The sequence below is a fragment of the Rousettus aegyptiacus genome, unplaced genomic scaffold, assembly GCF_014176215.1.
Source record: "Rousettus aegyptiacus isolate mRouAeg1 unplaced genomic scaffold, mRouAeg1.p scaffold_m13_p_10, whole genome shotgun sequence".
Taxonomy (NCBI): domain Eukaryota; kingdom Metazoa; phylum Chordata; class Mammalia; order Chiroptera; family Pteropodidae; genus Rousettus; species Rousettus aegyptiacus.
The window spans coordinates 49710111-49730110 of record NW_023416285.1 but is presented as its reverse complement, the minus strand read 5'-3'; the positions used below and the strand labels follow the sequence as shown (position 1 = coordinate 49730110).

At 38.2% G+C, this 20000-nt stretch overlaps 1 protein-coding gene and 1 pseudogene across 2 annotated transcripts in view; one reads left to right on the top strand and one right to left on the bottom strand.

The window, feature by feature from the left end:
• Positions 1–5684: 5684 nt before the first annotated feature.
• PPEF2 (protein phosphatase with EF-hand domain 2) overlaps positions 5685–20000 on the bottom strand; it is a 29384-nt gene continuing 15068 nt past the window's right edge. For both annotated transcript variants that reach the window (XM_016156003.2, XM_036227837.1), the window contains 7 exons: positions 16951–17340; positions 15056–15241; positions 14309–14451; positions 11536–11642; positions 10555–10718; positions 9750–9837; positions 5685–6280 (listed from right to left, as the gene is read on the bottom strand). In XM_016156003.2, the coding sequence (XP_016011489.2) occupies positions 6027–6280; positions 9750–9837; positions 10555–10718; positions 11536–11642; positions 14309–14451; positions 15056–15241; positions 16951–17340 (1332 nt within the window). In that variant the 3' untranslated portion in view covers positions 5685–6026. The remainder of the gene's footprint in view (positions 6281–9749; positions 9838–10554; positions 10719–11535; positions 11643–14308; positions 14452–15055; positions 15242–16950; positions 17341–20000) is intronic.
• Positions 8957–9075, top strand: LOC118609050 (annotated as a pseudogene).

Below are 20000 nucleotides of genomic sequence, written 5' to 3'. Positions count from 1 at the left end.
AACACTCTTTTATATGTTTCTTCCATTTAAGTCTCATGACTCCCCAGGAAAATATTGTTGTATGTTGCCTATTTTATGGATGAGAAAACTGAGACTTAATGAGATTAGATGATCTGCCCCCAACAACACCAAATTCTAAAAAACTAATGAATGAACTGTGTGTATTTACCTCTTGCTCACTCGGAAGTTTAAAGACTGTGACGGTTCTCATCTGACTCCAGCTGTGCCTCAAGAAAGTTCGTTTGATTATTCGCTTTGTCAAGTATGTCATTTAATCCTCTTACTTTAATACTGATGTCTAATTTTAAACAATGTTTATTAGAGAAAAATTCAAACAGAAAAAGTAAAGAAAACAGTATAATTAACTCTCACATAATCATCACCTAGCTTCAACAATGATCAACGCAGGGCTGGCATGATTTCATCCATCTTCCTATTTTGAAACAAATCCCAGTAATATTTCAATATGTTTGTGTAAGGACTTAAAAACAAAATAATCTCAATATCATTATCATTCCTAAAAAATTAACAATATTTCCCTAATATTATCAAATACACAGTAAATATTTGTACATCTCTGATTATCTATTTTTTAATAGAATCATTTCTTTGATTAGGGATCTAAATAAGTTCTAGACACTGTAATTGCTTAATATGGCATTTAATCTGTAGGGTTCCTCTTTATCTCTTTTCGTCTCCTCATAATTTATTTGTTGAAGAAACCTAGTCATCTGGCCTGTAGAGCCCCCAGTCTGAATTTCACTAACTACAAAGTCATGCTGACATTGAACACATGCCCCCGGGACCTCTAGCTCCTATAATTTGGTGGGTAGATCCAGAATCTTGAACAGATTTGGGTTACATTTTTTTTTCTTTTCAAAATTCCTTCCTAGGTTCAGGATAGGTTTTGCATGAAGGTAGAAAATTTGGAAACAAAATCAATTGTCAAGGCTAGGCAGCTAACACACATGAATTCATGGCCCATAATTAAGGTGTTTGACTTTGGCCATGACGGGCCTGTTTCCGCTTGGGGGAGTCCCTTTCCTAACTCCAGCACCTTCAGATATGGGACCTCCACCTCGCTGCGGTTTGTGCCTTTCCTCCTTTCCAGCATATGCAGGCTGTTTTACAGGAGTCAGCATTTCCCTGAGACCAGATAACAGTGCTATTTCTAGCCAGCTGGTGATGAGTAAATCAGCATTTTCTAGCAGCTACAGTTATGACCCAGATCGTTTGCTCCGAGTGCCATCTACTGGCTTTAAAAAATAATTTATTGAGCTGTAGTGGTCCTTTTTAAAAGGAAAATCAAATTGTAGTTTGGTTTTTAAATATTTATTTTATTGTATTTTTTAAATACAAAAGTATTTCATAATCATGAGAAAAATTTCAAAAGCCTTGGCAATTAGATTTGTTTCCAAAATTTCACTCAAAATTTTCCTGGTGCATCATGTGAAGGGAAAGTGAAAGCCCCACATGAACCCACACCTGAGAGTAACCACGGCTAATGGTAAATCATTCTCTTTAATATCTACATAGTATTTCAGAGAATGGGAGGAGAGGTCATCATTTATTCATCCTACCCCCTCGTTAGTGGTCTTTGGAATAGATTCCAGTTTTTTTGCTATTACAAACAGTGCTGCCAAAAGCATCTCTATTCATGGGGTTCATGGGGTTTTTGCACCCTTGAGAGTGTTTATGAAGATATTTACTTAGAAGTAGCATTACTGAGTCAAAGAAAATAAGCATTTTTTGTGCCAATTCACAACTTTACCAACGATGCATAATGGGTGCCTGTTTCCTCACATACTCACATCACCAGAATATTATCACTTAAGCAAAAATCTTTGTGTAGCTGGTTTTTTATCTTTCTGTCAAAAAAATTTTTTTGTTGCCACAACTAAATTGGGTTCTTTGTGATACAGTTTTTTCTGACTATTAATTCTCCTAGAGACATTTCATACTGAATTTGTAAATTCGTGGTGGAGTCCAACTTAGAAACGAGGATTTTTTAATACTTATTAATATTCATTAAGTATTCCTCATACTCAAATGATATTTATAGAGTGCTGACTGTGTGCCTGGCCAGTTGCCAGAAACACAGTGGTGAATAGGACGTGACACCTGCCATCTGTTATTAGGGAACTCACAGATCAGTGGCGGAGGCCAGCACATAAGCCACTCACTGCCCTGAGTGCCATTCGGGCTCTACTAGAAGGAATCCAAGACAAGCTGGTGGCCGAGGGAAAAGAAAGGAGCAGATGGGTCAAGGGAAAGCTTCACAGAGGCCAGGGCATTTCAGTTGGCTTTTGGAGAATGAGGCCAAACCAACCAGGGGGAAGGCAGCTCAGGGACAGGAACCAGAATGTGAAAGACATGGTAAAACTGGGGGACCATAGGAAGAGGAGCTAGAAAGGGTTGAGGAAGCAGCTCAGATTTGAAACTGCAGATGGCACAGGCTACATCATAGAGTTTGGACTTTATCTGCAAGGCTGATGTTTCTCAAACTCCAGACACTTTAATTTTAAAATATAACATTACCCCAACACTGTAATTGGAAAACCAATTTTATTTACCACAAGATACCAGAAAAATAGATTTAGTAAAAACAAAAAAGAAAAAGAAACCAAGTGAGTACATTTGAAACAGCTTAATATTAAAACAAAATGAAATATAATAATGAATCTTATCTGTTTACAAAAAATGCATGATCTTCATCTGGGAAAAAATAAAATGATTTATGATCAGTCAGTAATAGATTCAGCTCTGTGCAATTTAGTTTAAGACTAAGAGTTATGTCAAGGTAATTCTGTCTGTGTTAATTAGCCCCCGGAATCTCAACACACCTGTGTAGGTGGCCAGGGCTCTGTCCTGCCTCCTGAAGGACAGGGGTGCAGGGAGCTCACTGTTGCTGCCACAGTTCAGAGGACCTCCCAGATCCCACGGCAGGAACTGAAATCCAAATCTCTGACTCCAAATTCTCATACCAGGCCGATGCTTCATATACGGGGAAACTTCCTAACACAATCTCTCTCCCAGATCACAACGAGGCTGTAATTCAACTAGGAGCAGAGATGTTCTCCCTGGAGCATTCCAGCAGACAGCTGCCAGGGAAGTGGTTTTGAGGTTGCATTCAAAGTCTAAAGTCCCTGGGTCTGTGACTGGGAACTATTTCAGGGCACTAACCTAGAGATTAAGAACTTTATGCCTTTGTTTTAGTCATTAAAATCCTGATAAAAGGAAGTTTTCAGTTATACAGAAATAAACATTCTAATTTAAAGCAATGATTCATAGAGATTTATGGAACCCTAACTACACCTGTGTGAGTTCTATATTCAGAAGCAGTAGTAATTGCTTCACACACACACACACACACACACACACACACACACACACACACACACACAAGCACACAGAGAGAGGGAGAGAAAGAAATACTTATTTACAACCTGAAGACATGTCAAAGATTCCAAAACAGACTTTCATGACTAATAGTGTATTCTCAGAAAGCAATGTTTCTGAGAAATATGAGCCCATCCTGAAATTATCCTTCAATTTTGATTCACACGGCTAAATTTTAATTTCTTGGATTGTCAATGTTTTTGTTCATTTATTGCTGTGCAACCAATTATCTGCCAAGTTAGTGGCTTAAACTAACAATAACCATTTGCAGTATTATATTTCATAATTCTGTGGGTTAACTGGATGAACTGGGTGATCCCTCTCCATGTGTTATCAGCTGGAGCTACCGTCAACTGGGTTGGAACATTCAACAAACCTAACTTTATTAGATTATAAGTGTGTTCCTGGTGATCTTTGCATGATATGACAACATTAAAAGTTTATTGATATAGTTTTAAATTTCCCATTTCTACTAACCTATCACTTGTTAAGTTTTGTTGTAGTATCAAAGAACATCTGCAATTATCTGAAAAGGCTATTAAAACACTCCACCCTTTTCAACTACATATGTATATGAGGCTTGACTTTTTTTTTAATATACTTCAGCCAACAAACATCAGCAGATCGATTACAAAAGCAGATATAAAAATTCGTCTTCTATTAAGCCAGTTGGTCATTAAAGAGATTTGCAAATATGTAAAACAATGCCACTCTTATCACTAAATTTTTTTGTTTTAGAATATATAGTTAATCTTCTTAAAAATGTTATTATCAATTTCATGGTTCTAATAATGCAGTATAGTTAAGTAAAATATTACTCCTGGGAGAAGCAGAGTGATGGGAACCAGGAATCTCTCCATATTTTTTTTCAACTTCTTATGAATCTATAATTATTTCAAAATAAAAAGTTTTAAAATGTTATTTATGTTAATATATAATAGATATTTTTTAATTGACTAATAAGTGTCTTAAATCTAGAAAAAGACTTGTGTCAAAAATAAATTACTTTTGTGATATAATCTAATAATTTTCTGCATGCCTCAAATGTGTTTGGTTCATTATAAAATATTTTGAAACCCACATTGTTTTGCATGCTAATAATCTTAAAGGAGATTATTTTGCAACTATGTACAAAACTTTAACATCAAAATATCTCAATGGTAGTAAAATATATACATACACATATACATATATATATATGATGTAATCAATAAATCTCGTCCCAAATCTTCTTAATGAACTTACCGTATGAAAGAAAAAAATCTTTTAGCAGCTAAAATGATCTAATGATTACGTTTTGATATTTTGACTACTTATCTTTTCAATAATCCTGATTACCAAAAGCCTTTTCTATTACAAAATTGTCAATTATGGACATAGCTGAAATTGCCTCAGTCATTAAATCAAAAAGAAAAGTGTGTTTCTTTTCGCAATTAAATAACAAAAGTAAACAGAACACAGTTGGCCTGATTTATCCAAATTGGAAATCTTTTGGTAAAATCTACCCATTGACTACTGACCCTCCACTTTATCATAGTTAGGGGTGATGTGCTGCCCTAATTTCCCTGCAGGGCTTACTGACATCACCTCACCTGCTGAGAAGTCTGGCCATTGACAGCTCTCAGCCCTACCTGTACTTATCCTCTGCTGAAAAGTGAACTGACTGGCTTAAGGTCTTGACCTGTTACCAAGACAGTACTTATTTAATGACTGCAATACAGGGGTATAAAGCCCTCCCTCTCCCCATAATGATGGGGACTCTGAAGGGCCATCTCATCTTCAGGGCTCTGTGTATAATCAGCAGAGGCCTGTTTCTGAATTACAGTTCCATTTCTCCCTCCACCCAATCTTGCTTCCTTCCTTTCCTCCACAGGTGTCAATCCTCAGAAAACTCCCTAATAAACTTTCTCCTAATAAACTTTCAAAAAAATAAGTATTTTAAATATTTCTGTTTCAATTTCTAATACAATAAACATTAATAGACATAACCCATATAAGCAAAAACTCTTTGGGATCTTCAATAATTTTTAAGAATGTAAAAACATCCTGTGATGAAAAATTTGGTTAATCACTGCTATATAGATAAAGGAGGAAATGAGGAAATTCATGAAAAATAATACAGCATTGGCTAGGGAGGTAACAATGGAGGAATAAGAAACGGTTCAATTCTGGATGTGTTTTGAAGGTAGAGTCAACAAATTGTTGATGGGTTGGATGTGGGAAATGAGAAAAAGAAATCAAGTTTTTTGTTTTGTTTTGTTTTGTTTTTAATAAGGAAACTGTTAGGATGAAATTGACATTTAATCAGATAAAAAAGATTATAAGGGGAACAGATTTGGGAGGCGGTGATTCTTAATTGGGGTAGACTTCAGAATTTAAAAATACTTATAATATCTGGGTCCCACCTTGTGAAAATTCTGAGTTGGGGCTAGGTCACCTATACATTTAAAAAATAAACATACACGCACCACCCTGTACCCACAAAGACGCAATTGATTCTGATGCATATTGGTTGGCGAATTCTCAGCATAAAGTTCCATAGATCTATAGAGAACAAGGGAAGGTATTCCAGCAACAAGCTTGGCATCGCTTACAAGGCACCTTGGTTGAGGGAGACCAGGCTGTCCTTAGCGTGCGCCTGGCTTGCTGGAGCCACTATCATCAGTGCTTGTGGTTTGTGGGCAATCTGCGGCATTGCCCTCTGAGCAGGATTGCTCCACAAGGCGGAAGGCCTCCAGGAACTCATTGATATCAATGTGGCCATCTTTGTTGAAGTCAATGCTCCGGGCAAGGTCACAGATGCAGTCATCTGTAATGTCAATCTTCATGTGAGAGCTGAATAACTTCCAAGTCTGCCTGAACTCGTCCAGTGAGATGAATCCTTATCAAAGAGAGGAAGTCACTTCAGTGAGTCAGTCTAGTTTTCAATGTTCATTTCCTCCCACATAATTGCAAGGATACCTGTTTCCTACTTTTAAACACTCAAAGACAACCAAGGCCTAGTATCATGTTTAAACCCCCAAGGGAATGGCACAAAACCACTGAATCACCAGTGGTTTTCAACTAGGAGCAATTTTGTAAACCTCAACCCCCTCTGGGGAACATATGGCAATGTCTGGAGACATTTTTGATTGTCATAATTGGGGTGGGGATAAGATGTTATTGGCATCTAGGAAAAAGGTCAAGGATGCTACCAAGCCTCCTATAATGCCTAGGATGGATCCCAAAACAAAGAATTATTCAGGCCAAAATGTCAGTAGTACCAGTGCTGACAAATCCTGCATTAAATTACCCAAACACACACTAATTTAAAAGCCTTTGGACTTATACATCTATGGTCAATTGATTTTTTACAAAGGTTCTAAGACCATCTAATGGATAAAGAAGAGTTTTTTTTCAACAGATGGTAGCAAACAACTGGATATCCACAATCAAGAGAATGAAGCTAGACCCTTACCTTCAACTACAAACAAAAATAGCTCAAAATGGATTAAAGACCTAACTGTAAGAGCTAGAAATATAAAACTCTGAAGAAAACATAGGTATAAATCTTTGCTACCCTGGATACATAACTTTTTATTGATATGATACCATAAGCTCAAAAGAAAAAAGATAAATAAAATGAAATTTTTTATTTAAAAGGTTTTGTGCATCAAAGGGGATACCAAAAAGGTGAAAAGACAACCTATAATATCAGATAAAATATTTACATGATATATCTGACAATGGTCTAGTATACAAAATATACAAAGAACTCTTACAACTCAACAATGAAAATACAAGTAACTCAATTAAAAGATGGGCAATGGATTTGAATAGACACTTCTCTAAAGAAGTTATACAGATGCTCCTCAACTTACGATGGGGTTACATTCCAATAAACCCATTGTAAGTTAAAAATATTGTAAGTGAAAAATGCATTTAATATACCGACTCTACCAACAGAACATCATAACTTAGCCTAGTTGACCTTAAATGTGCTCAGAACACTTACGTTAGCCTGCAGTTGGGCAAAATCATCTAACACAGTATAGTATTGGTTTTTAACCCTTGTGATCGTATGGCTGACTGGGAGCTGTGGCCCACTGCCGCTGCCCAGTATCACAAGAGAGTATCACACAGCATATCGTTATCCCAGGACAAGATCAAATTTCCAAACCTGAAGTACAGTTTCTACTGAATGTGTATCACTTTCATACTATCATAAAATCAAAAAATTAATACTTGAACCATCGTAAGTCAAGTACTGTTTGTACAGCTGTCCCCTCTTATCTGGTTTCACTTTTCAGTTTCAATTACTCTCAGCCAACCACAGCCTGAAAGTATTAAATGGAAAATTCCCGAAATAAACAATTCATGTGTTTTAAAATGCACACCATCTGTCCATCTGTCCCACTCGGAACACAAATCATCCCTTTATCCAGCATATCCACATAATTTATGCTACCTGCCCATTAGTCACTTAACACCCACATCGGTTATCAGGTTGACTGTTGTGATCTCACAGAGTTTATGTTCAAGTCACCTTTATTTTACTCCATAATAGCCCCAAAGCACAAGTGCAGTGATACTGGTAATTCATATATGCCAAAGAGAAGCCATAATATGCTTCCTTTAAGTGAAAAGGTATGTATACACAGGACAAAATCTAGTGTTTATAGGGTTTGGCACCACCCACAGTCTCAGGCATTCACTGAGCGTTTTAAAATGTATCCCCTACCTCCCACCCCCAGGATAAGAGGAGTCTGTTATACGAATTTTCAATAAGCACATGAAAATATGCTCAACATCATTAGTTATTAAGGAAATGCAAATCAAAACCATAATGAGATTCACACCCGGTGAGATGGCTATTATAAAAGAAAAAAGAAAAAAAGAAAAAGAAAACAAGTTTTGGCGAGGACATGGAGAAATTGGAACCCTCATACATTGTTGTTAGGCATGTAAACTGGCATGGTCACTGTGGAAAACAGTTTAGCAGTTCCTCAAAAATTAAACATAGATTTACCATATAATCTAGCAACTGCACAGCCAGGAACATATCATAATAGAATTGAAAACACATGTTCACACAAAAAGTTATACATAAATATTCATAGTAGCATTATTCATAATAACTTAAAGTGGAAACAATCCAAATATCTATCAGCTAATAATAGACAAATGAAATGTGGTATATCGACACAATGGAATATTATCCTCTATAAAAAGGAAGAAAGAACTGATACATGACACAATGTGGATGACCTCAAAATATTATGCTAAATGAAAGAAGCCAGACGCCAAAGGCCACATATCATATGAATCCATTTATATAAAATGTCCAGAATAGGCAAATCCACAGAGACATAAATCAGCTTGATTGCCAGGGGCTCATGAAGAAGGAACAGGGAATAGTAATGACTGGTAACAAGTATGAGTTTCTTTTTAGGGTGATGAAACTGTTTTAAAATTAGATAGAAATTATGTTTACACAATTTTGTGTAACTGACCTGAACATTTTAAATGAGCAAATTACATGGTATGTGAATTGTACCTCAAAAAAAATAAGAATAATGTTTACAGCCATGCTACCCTGAATAAGCCTGATCCTGTCTGATCTCAGAAGCTAAGCAGAGTTGAGCCTGGTTAGTACTTGAATGGGAGACGACCTAGGAAGATCAGGTGCTGTAGGCATAAAAAAATTTTAAAAATAAAATAAAATAAGGGATTGTAAAATGACAAGTTCCTTGCAATCTGCGAGGTCAACCAAGTGTTACCTCACCTGATAGATATCTAGATAGATAGATAGATAGATAGATAGATAGATAGATAGATAGATAGATAGATAGATAAATAACTGTAAAAATATTGAAAAAGATCTTTTGGACCATTGGGGGATAGGGTGAGGGTAAACAGGACCTCTCTGTATGATTTTTGTAACTTCCTGTGAATCTATAATTATTTCAAAATAAAAAGAGTTTTTAAAAAAGGCTTTGGGAGTGAGGTTGCACAAGCCTTTCTATTCTAGGCACTCCTAATTACTTTGTGGCTATCTTTGATATAACTATAAGGAATATCACACTTACAAATAATAATTCTCATAAGAAGAATGCCTGGGACCCTATAAGATTCTTATAAGTTCTCATTCAGTTTGACTTTATTCTTCTCTGTCAAGCCCCTCTTCTACATAAATCGCTAGTACTGCTCAACTACTTTTCTAGTTTCTGCCATTTATATGCATTGCCATTATTTACTTGGCTCCCAAAGTGCTTGAGTAGAGAGTTAAATAACCACAGGGAAGAAACCAAAGGATGGGAGGTAAAATACTTGTTATGTGTCAGAAGTGATGGGATAATGAGTGTCTTTACCTGAATGATCACTGTCTATGATCCTAAAAATGGTCTCCAGGTTGGATCGATTTCGATACAGCGTTTCTAGCAAACTCGACTGTATGTTCTGCAAGAAAAAACTCATTTTCCTTTGATAGCTTACGTTAGGCTTGCCCTATCATATAATTAGCACACAATCAATCCTGACAATAAGACACTCTTGAAAAATCCTGAAGAAGTTTAACCATCTCTCTACCCACAACCCTCTTCAGCCCACCAAGAAATCTAATGGTTTAAGAAGTAGTTAGCACATGATAAAAAAAATATTCTAAAATTAACCATGGTGCTGGTTGCACATATCTGCAGATATACTAAAAACCATTGACTTGTATGCTTTAAATGTATGAATTGTATAGTATGTGAATTATATTGCAATAAAACTGTTTTGAAAAAGTACCTAGCCCACAGCTTCACATACATTACATTCAATAAGCGTTTATTGAATACTTTTTTTAGTGGAGGAAGCAGCATGATGTCAAGGAAGTCAGACAGACCTGTGTTTGAGTCTCAGTTCTATAACTTAGAAACTCTATGATCCCAGGCAGGTAACAATATCTGTGAGCAGTGTACTCATGGCTATAATGGGGCTGATAAAACCCATCTTTGCGGGGTGGGGATTTTCAGGATAAACTGAAGCAACATATGGAAATCAATTAACTCAAAATCTGAAACATTTAAACTCAACAAGTCATTGCTCCATTTTCTCATCCATATTCCCTTTTGGGTTGTCAATAAGAGCTTTCATGGTCCATAACACCCTCATCCACAATTTTTGCACCATCACCTCATGGCTTAGTTGTTCTTTGGCCAAGTCCGCCAGCCAGTACTTATACTCTAGCATGTTATCTGTTGATCTGTTCACCAGCTGTGGCCGCAGCATCCGCCATGGCAGTCCTAGATGCAGGGTAGACTCCACGGCTACCGCCCAGTCACTCAAGGTGATTAAACCTATAGAAAAAAACTTGTTGAACCATCACCTATAAGTCTAGTTTCCTGCCCAATGGTGCATACCTTTTTATTCTGACATTCTTCTTACTATCTGTAGGTAATAGAAATAATGAGCACTGTCACTATTCTTGTTGGTCATGGTAGAAAAACTCTACTTTCCATTGTCAAATATTGCATGGGACATGCTCATATTTAAAAATTATTTATCTGTCTATAATTCAAATTTAATTAGGCATCCTGTTTTTATTTGCTAAATCTGGCAATATTCCTAAAAGCCACAAAAGACTCTGACAAATAACATAAACCATTATTCAGATACAGTATTTATTGTTTATATGTATAGGAAAATATATTGCTATGACTGAATAACTGTTACTTCTGTTTTTTTAACATGGATGCATGTAGTCCATGTCCATTACACATTCCACTGAGCTAAAAAAGAGAAAACTTCTAACTTGCATAATAGAACATGGAACAGATAAGCACCCACTAAACAACAAGAAGTCAAATCATTGATCTTTTGCTAATCTTGGATACACTCTTGTAACCTGCCCCACTTATTGCTTTTTGCTTAGTTCTGGCCTTGCTACTCTTCCCTCGACTCCATTTTTTCACCATCTTCATCTATATTTAGCGAAGCTTGAAATTCTAAAATATAGAAAAGATAACTAGGACATTCAATTGAATAAAGTGAAGGAAATAGTCAAAGAAGTCTTTTGGTCTTTGTTCATTCAACAAATATTTGCTGACTACTGTGAGACAAAGGTTTTTTGGCCAGCTTCCTTCCCCTGTGAATATTTCACTGGGTTAGTCTTACCAGTTTTTCCTTTATCATGCTTCTTAAATTCATTAAGAAGATCTGAGGAATGAGCAAATAACTTTTCCCGCAGAGCTCTTAGAGCTGACTCCTCTACTCTGCTAATCCTGGGACAGAAGAAGAAAAGGAACATTTTTTTTTTTTTAATTACTATAGAAGAAATAGTCACAAGTTTTCACTACATTTCACCCATTTCTAAATGTCTCGGCCTCCTCAGGGCTCAGTTTTTGAGAGAAGAGCTTGATGTCTTATCGCTCCCCAGTGCTCCCCTCCTTTTCCCTGCTGTGCACAAGCAGGATCAGTCTGCGGACTGCTGCTGCCCTTCCCAGTATGGAATGGTGGTTAGAGCAGAAGTTCTAGAAAGAGCATCTTTATAGTAAAGTTACGTAACTGCACTGTACCTTAGTTTCCCCATCTGCAAAGAAGGGATACAAATGGTAGCTACCTCAGGATTATTATGATGAATAAATGAGTAAATTCATTTAAAGCATCTAGAAGAAAGTCTGGCATATAGAAAGCACTCAACAAATGGTATCTGTTATCAAAATCATGCTTTCTCTGTAATTTATTATTATGTTAAACAGTCAGTCAGTCACAAGGTAAGATTTATAAATAACAAAATAACATTAATTTAGTTTCCTCACTCTTATTGGGTCAAAAGAGTAATGATGGGCACAGCGCTTAGCTCAAAGTAAGTGTTCAATAAATATGTGTAATTGAATAAATAAGATATTAAAGAGATGAAAGGTAAATACTAATTTGTCTGGTCTCATTTAAGAACGAACCATTCTATAAATGATCATCAGATAACCTATCTTTTCAAGTGCTAAAAGTAAAATACACACACACACAATTTTAATCATGTTTGCTAAAAATCTTCCTTGCAGTTTTAAGTGTTTAGCATAATAGTCCTTAATGGGCTCCACAGGCCCCTAGAAAGTTTGTTGTTTCACCAGGGGCTAAAAGAGGGCTGAGACCCTCAAAAGTTTATGAATCCTCATTTTGCCAAAGCATTTAAATTGTTTTCTGGTCGACTGTAGCCATCGATTACTATCATGCAGGGATACAGTATGGCAACACTCTTGGGAGCTATCTGGATGTACAAGGCTCTCCGTCCCTATGTCAAGCAGCACATATTGAGCACTTACTAAATGCAGAGCTCTGCATGGATCGTCTCATTAATCCTCCAACACCTTCTGAAGTAGGTCCAACTATTATGCCCATTAAAGAATAAGTAACTAACCCAAGGTCACATAGCTAATAAGAGATGGGGCCAGGAATCGATCTTGACAGGTAGATTCCAGGCTGGTTAAACTATTATTGTGAGATGTGGATTTAAACAAAAAGTAAATGGATTCTGAGTGAGGGTTCCTCTAAGAAAAACACATGATCTTGAGTTTATGGACATTAAGACATTGATTATAGTTGGTCAGAGACATTTCCCCCTTCCTTGTAAATACTCCATTGTGGTCCAGATAATTAAAGTTGTCACACAAGTGACCTCTGGATAAATTAAGTGGTGGTGTACTTGGGTGGAAGCAATCAATGATTATTTCAAAGAGCTGAGTGATTTTCAATGATGTTATTAAAACATATATTATATGATTCTCTACTGTAACTCCTTTTGCAGTGATAACACCAAAATCATATGAATTATGGCATTTCAGGTACCCGGGGCCCAACGCTGGAGACTCTAATTTGATAGAGTTATAGTGAAGCTCAGATGGCTGATTCTTTAAAATAAAGCTCCACTGATGATTTTACTACCCAAAAGTTTTGACTATCACTTGGTAAGTTTAAATTTTTGCATAATATTTCTTTTTGGGTAATGCTAGCCTTGATTTTTTAATAACTTGAGTATTTAATAACTCAAGAGTGATTTAAAATAATGCACTCAAAATATAGTGATTTAAAATATAGTACTCACACAGGCAGATGCTAAATATTAATGTGTTCTTTCCATTGGATTTATGTTAACTTTGTTTTGATTTCTAATTTAGTTCATCTGATAATTTAACAACTTTGTTTAGTACCACTAAAACTGTATCTGTTAGTAGCTTATATACAGTGGGAGGCTGTATTGCATAATTGTTAAGTGTTTAAGTTCTGACATATGACTGCCTGGGTCAAGGACAACTTTCACAGCTTATTAGCTGTGTGACCTTGGGCCAGCTGATTTAACCTCTGTTACTTAAAGGTCTCATCTATAAAACCAAAATTAGTAACACAACATATTTCATAAGTTCATTGTGAGACTATATATATGTAGGTATATGTATGTTTACTTTATAATAGCACTTAGTATGCTCTCAACTAAGACATGAACTTAGAATCATCTCAACAGAAGTCATTTAAGTAATATTATATATTTTCTTCCCAGGAGGGAAGGGGCATTGTTAACAAAGGCGTGCACTGAAATTCGTCTGCCAGATCCCCAGATAGTGACAGAACCTTTTGTGGAGTTTGTGGGGTAGCAGAAACTCTTTAAGGGTTAGAGAGGACAGAAGGATGACCCAAGAAAGACTTGGTGGCCTGGGCTATGACTTCACCCAAGATGCAGGAAGCAAATTTGGGCAGGTGGTAGGTAGAGATTTTTGTGTATGAAAAAGGAAGGGACTCCTGCTATCGTGTTTATTCTAAACCTTATTTCTGACAGACCTATATTCTGATTTCTCACTTAGAATTTGGATAAATGTGTAACACTTGACACTTCAAAGTTTCTATAAGCACTATAATTCTGTATTTCTGAAAATCATTCATTGACAAGTCTTGCCTTTGCCTCATGGTTAGCATGTGGGTCGCCTTGTTAGCTTGATACTGCACAATGTGTGGGGTCAGGGCTGGCCCCAGCTTGACATAGGCCCCTCTGTTACTGCCAACTTCATAGTAGTTGGAGGCAGAAAAGATGGTTAACACCTAAATAAAAAGAGAAGAGAGACAGGCACTCAGATTCACTGATGAACTCTTTACCTTCAATCCTAGAGGGCCCAACCCTAGTTTAGGGGCTGCTATTCCTCTTTAACATCAGTTATGGGTTTTTTTTAAAAGTCATTAATGCTTGTAGGGCAAGTGATTCAAGTAATAAAAACTTGAATCCTGATAGAACATCCACAACATGTTTTCTTCACATTTTTATTCCAAGTAAAAATAGCAAGGGCCATAGGAAACACTTCATTGAGTCAACTTAGACGTATGCTGGGTCTCATAAACTGGGATAGCCATTACAAGTAGCAGGCAAATCAGTTATTAGCCAGTGTGAGACCTCAAAGCAGTTCCCTACAGAGTGTTGCACCTCCTGAGTTGCTCTATGAAGAATGTTTTAATTGTCAATACATTGGGGTCTCGATCAAATTGTGAGTTTTAAAGAGATTATAAAAGTCAAGGATAAATGACTGTAAAGGACCTAGTTACTTTGAGCAAGTGGATAACAAATACAAGGCACAATTGATTGTGAGGAGAGCCTCAGCTCATCCAGGCCGGGGAGGAACCACTCCCGTGCTACTGTAGAAGGTCCACTCACCTTGCGGCTGTGGCAGAATTCATAGCCTTCAGGTTTGCACTCGTGTGAGCGGATCAGGAATTGCAGGTTGTATTTCTGTAGCAATTGTTCTGTCACATTTGGCCCAAAATAACAGCCTCCTCCTCGAACGGTGTTGGCCTTGCAGCCCTCCTGAGCCATGGGATCACTCCACAGTATATCTACAACCTGGAGAAACCAAGAGATAATTTCTTTCCTCAAAACTAGATAGACACTCATTCAGAGTGATTCCTAAGAAAAGAGGAAGAAGAAGAGAAACAGGAGGAGCAGAAAGAGGAAGATGAAAACATTTAAATAAAAATAAGTAAATAAATTTCCATGCAGTCAATATTTGACATTCATTTATATTTTGGACTTCGGAGGTTTTTGAATATTTTATTTACAAAATGAGCATACGTATGTGCATATCGTTTGACAAGCATATACCCACTTTCTTAAAAATAAATCTGACTTGAAAGTTTAATATGCAAAACATAAAAAGAGAGCTGCTCTGGCAGGAGCTTTGATCACGCCAGTGCCCTTCAGTCAGCACTGGTACTCTAAGTTCCTGGACATTTTCCCCAAAGAGAAGGCAAAAGTGCTGGGACTGACAACAGAGTCTCTCCTATGCAGCATTTATAAGGCTCCAGGTCTTTGGAAAGCGCAATTGGACATTTTATTTCTTAAAGTAATTTCAGAATTTTTAAAAGAATTTGCAGAGGAGCTGAACAATTCTTTTTTTTTTTTCTTTTTTTTTTAGCAATTCAGATTCAACTCTATTGTCACTACTAAGGAAAACACTGACTGTCAGTCTTACACAGTGAAATATACCGACATGAAATAGTTGGGTGCATTTTGGTTGTCAACACCAAATTATACTTTCTAAAAGTATTTTTAAAGAAAAAATGCATTCAATTTGTAAACACTAGCATTTATTAATGAGTCATGTTTTGCAAAAGGAGAGACTTAAAATTTAAAATGTCAGTTCTAAATGGATGTCGAAGTCCATATTGAGATAACACACATCAATAACCCGAACTCACCATCTATCATTCTGAGGTTCCTAGCCTGAGCTCACTGCAACTCTGCCTCTTTCTCATTAACCTCCATCCAATCAATTAGCAAGTTCTGCTAATTTTACCTCTTAAATAATTCTTGTGTTTATCGGATGCAATTGCCATTTTTATAGATCAAAATTGTTGAGTACCAGCAAGGTCACACAGTTCTATTAATACTACTACATGAGATTACCTTCATCATCCTCACTTGGATTACAACAGTCTTTTAAGGTGTCTTGCCCCCCATGAAATGTGCCCTCCATCTTGCAACCAGAGTAAACACTGTGAGTGCCCACCCAATATCCATTCTCTTTCTACCTTGCTAAGAGAACTCTGGTTGGGTGTTCAGGGCGGCAATATACCTAGCTAAATATTTGCTTTCCCAGTCTCCCTTGCAGCTGAGGGTAGTCATGTGACAGAGTTCTGAAGATTTTGGAAAAGACTTAAGTTGCCTGTTAATGAGGAAGAACAGAGGCTACTGAGATAGCCCTTTTGGGCTAGAGCCACAGTAACGATCTTTCTGACATATTAAAACAAACAAACAACAAACAAACATCTTAATTATCCCAATGATGCTAGGTCACTCAACCAAGTTGACTCAGGCAATAGAGCCCACCTGCTACATCATCTCGCCTTTTATAAAACTCTAAAACACATGAGTCATTAGGCAAATATTAATATCTTTCTGGGGTGTTTTAACCCCAGGTAGAGAGAAAGAGAGGCAAAAAGAAAATATCTTGAATTTACATGGACAGAGATTTAATCTTTTTTTTTTTTTTTAAATTTCTAGTGCCTCTGATGGCAGCTACGTTCTAGCAAGCGGCACCTGGCCACACTCACCTGCCTCCATTCCTCCAGAGTGGGCTCCAGCAGCTCCCCAGCTTCCGCTGAGTCCGCCTCTGGCGCCACGGTCCAGAGCTCCTCCTTCTCCTTGATCACGGTGAAACCTGCTTGCTGCCGGCATCTCTCCAGCTCCAGGTCCACCGAGCGCCGCACCTTGCGGGAGAGCTCTCTGGGCTCGAGGGGGCTGCTGCAGGGAACGCTGGAGGAGCGGCCGGCTTTCTGCGCCTTGTGGGAGCTGAGGCGAAGGGGTGAAGAGGGAAGGGAGTGGCTCTGGGGGAGAAACCACGGGGAGGGTCTTCCTTCCGAGCTCGTCTGCTTGGCTTTTCCCTTCTCCTCCGCCTGCTTCCCGTTCTCCTTTCTCGTTTTGCACCTCAAAGTGGAAACAATCTAAAAAGGCCCAGAAAACACACAGAGAACAGAATGAAACCGAAGGGCCTTTTTGAGTTAGCACTTTGGTATCAGGTCAGCGCTGCTCACACTGGGGTCCGCAGACGACTGCTGGTCTGTGTGTGGAGGGTTAGTCCAGGCCCGGAATGAGACAGGCGCTTGAGAGTAAACCTTTAGAAACTTTCATAGCCATTTGATATTGCTATGACATTCCATCACACGATCAGTCGGCTTGTGTTTTTTGTTTGAATTTAATTTTTCTAGTAATCCATATATGTTGTATTTTACAAAAGTATCGATCTGTGACAAATTGGAAATTTATAAAACCTGGTCCTTCACCACAGATAATTTGATCAATTCTAACTTACGTCATTATTTCTCTCTGGGAGCCTAGTGATTTTTAGACAAGGATGAGAAAGGGCACCTCTCTCTCAGGAAGGTGAGCCCTTATTGACTTTTCTGTTGTTCCACAGATACTAAATGAAAGGAGAAATGCAGCTTGAGTTTGAGAGCTGTTGGAATAAGGAAATCTGGACACTTGCTGTGGGATGGCATTTTACAGGAAGTGCTGTCTAACCTGTTATTTCACTTGTTGAGGAAGGACGGGGGAGGGGAAGAGGCATCTCTTTTCAGCCTGGACCTAAGAGGGAAGAGAGACTGAGTATGGTCCCTCTCACTGACTCAGAGTCATCATTGTACTGTGACCTGACTGAGAATACAGTGGACACAAGAATAAAGAATTCTGACCACAGGAAGGGGAGGAGTCAGGCCACAGAGCAGAGCTGTGGCATGGAGCAGCCGTTCACAGTACACCTGAGGGCCACAGGGCGAATTGAGGGACAAAACTTCCACAAGGATGTCACTGATAAAGGCCTGGTTCACAATGGGAACTCTGTGGACGTGCATAAGCAAGTAACAAGAACTTTCTGCAAATAGCTATAAGGATCGTGATATAATAAAACCACGTTTTGGTGTGAACTGGCTTAGGGCAAGAACAAATAAGGATGCTAAAGGATCGGCAGAACCTGAATGATGTTTGAAGAGGAATCCAGAGTGAACAGTGTGGAACAGAGATTATTCTCTAACATTGGACAAGTGCTGATTATTTTCTGAGCAGTTCCAGCCCTGGGGATAGAGAGTAAAAGGCCACAAAATGTGAACGGACTCCCAACCACTCCTGGTCTTCTCATTGCCAACTCACAGCACAGGCCAGACCATCAGTCCCAGCCCCTTTCAACCCACAGGGGACTTTATTTTAAGGATGTTATTATCTGCTCCAGGAGGCATCTTTAATTTTGATTCTTAAGGAAAATAATATTGTTAATATAAATTGATCCCTTTTCCAAAGAGGAGCTATTCTGGGCACTTTACATGAACTACCTGACTAACCTTGAGGCCACCTCTATGAGACAGGGTCTTCAGTTATAGCTTTACATGAATTAACTGATTAGCCCTCCCACCGCTATGAGATAGCACCCTCATTTACAGTTCAGATAAGAAAACTGAGGCACAGAGCCCCCAAGGCTGTACCAGGACTGAATCCAGGTAACTGGCCCCAGAGCCCAATTTTCTTTGTGCTTCCCTCCCAAGTGGTCCCTGGAATCTGTACCGATCACAACATCAGCCCTCCCCAGAGCTTTGCAAACCAACTGTTGAAAATCTTTTTGCTAAGCTACAGAAAACAAACTGTCCTCTAACATTTTCTAAAAGTTCCTACTGCTCCTATGTTTACATAATTAAATGTAATTCTTCCCATAAAATAATCTGTTCTATTGTGATTTGCTGCCTCTACCTCCAGATATGGATGTAGCTAAATAGAAATGTTTGAATGGGAGTGGGGTAGGGTGGGAAGAGGTACCAGGTGACATGCAGAATTGACTAAGGAAATGCTGAGAGCTAGTTTTGGGTCCCCTAGGACCCTAGCTCTCCATCAAGAACATGAAGGGGTTGAGATTGTAAAGATTGTATCAGGGATTTTACAATGAGTTTTGCAGGCCTCTCCTCCTCCACCTCTGGCAAGGAATTAACATTTTCCCCTTCCAACATTGAACATGGGTGTACAGAGACACATAATTTGTCTTTTAGTCATCAGACCACAGGGACCATAGCCACCTGATAGATAGGATTTGAATCCAGAAATCTCAGACTTTGAGCTGGATCCAAGTGTTGAATGAGACTTGAGTGTCAACTCTCTTGGGGAGGAGATGAGCATGATTCTATGTGTGAAAAGAAAGGCATGCATCGAACGAAATCTGGGGAGCCACAGAGGCAGACTAAGGCAATGCTGCTACCCCAACATCTGTCTATCCTTCTTCCTTAGTAATAAGAACTCAGATTATTACAGATACCACCTGGAATAAAGGATATACTTTCCAACCTGCCTTTTAGGTAAGTGTGGACATATGATAGAGTTCTGAACAGAAACATGAATAGAAATTGCATGTACAAACAAATTTCCTTAAAGGAAAGAAACATGCCTTTCTGCTACTCTCTAATTCATGCTGGTTAGAATGGAGTCATGATGGCTGGAGCTCAAGTACCCATGCTGGGCCACGATGCAACATGGTGCAGCAACAAGAGAGCAGGAACCTGGGTCCCTTTGTGATGTTACCATACCAGCCCTGGACTGCTTGCCTCCTGCTTTTATTTACTTGAGAAAG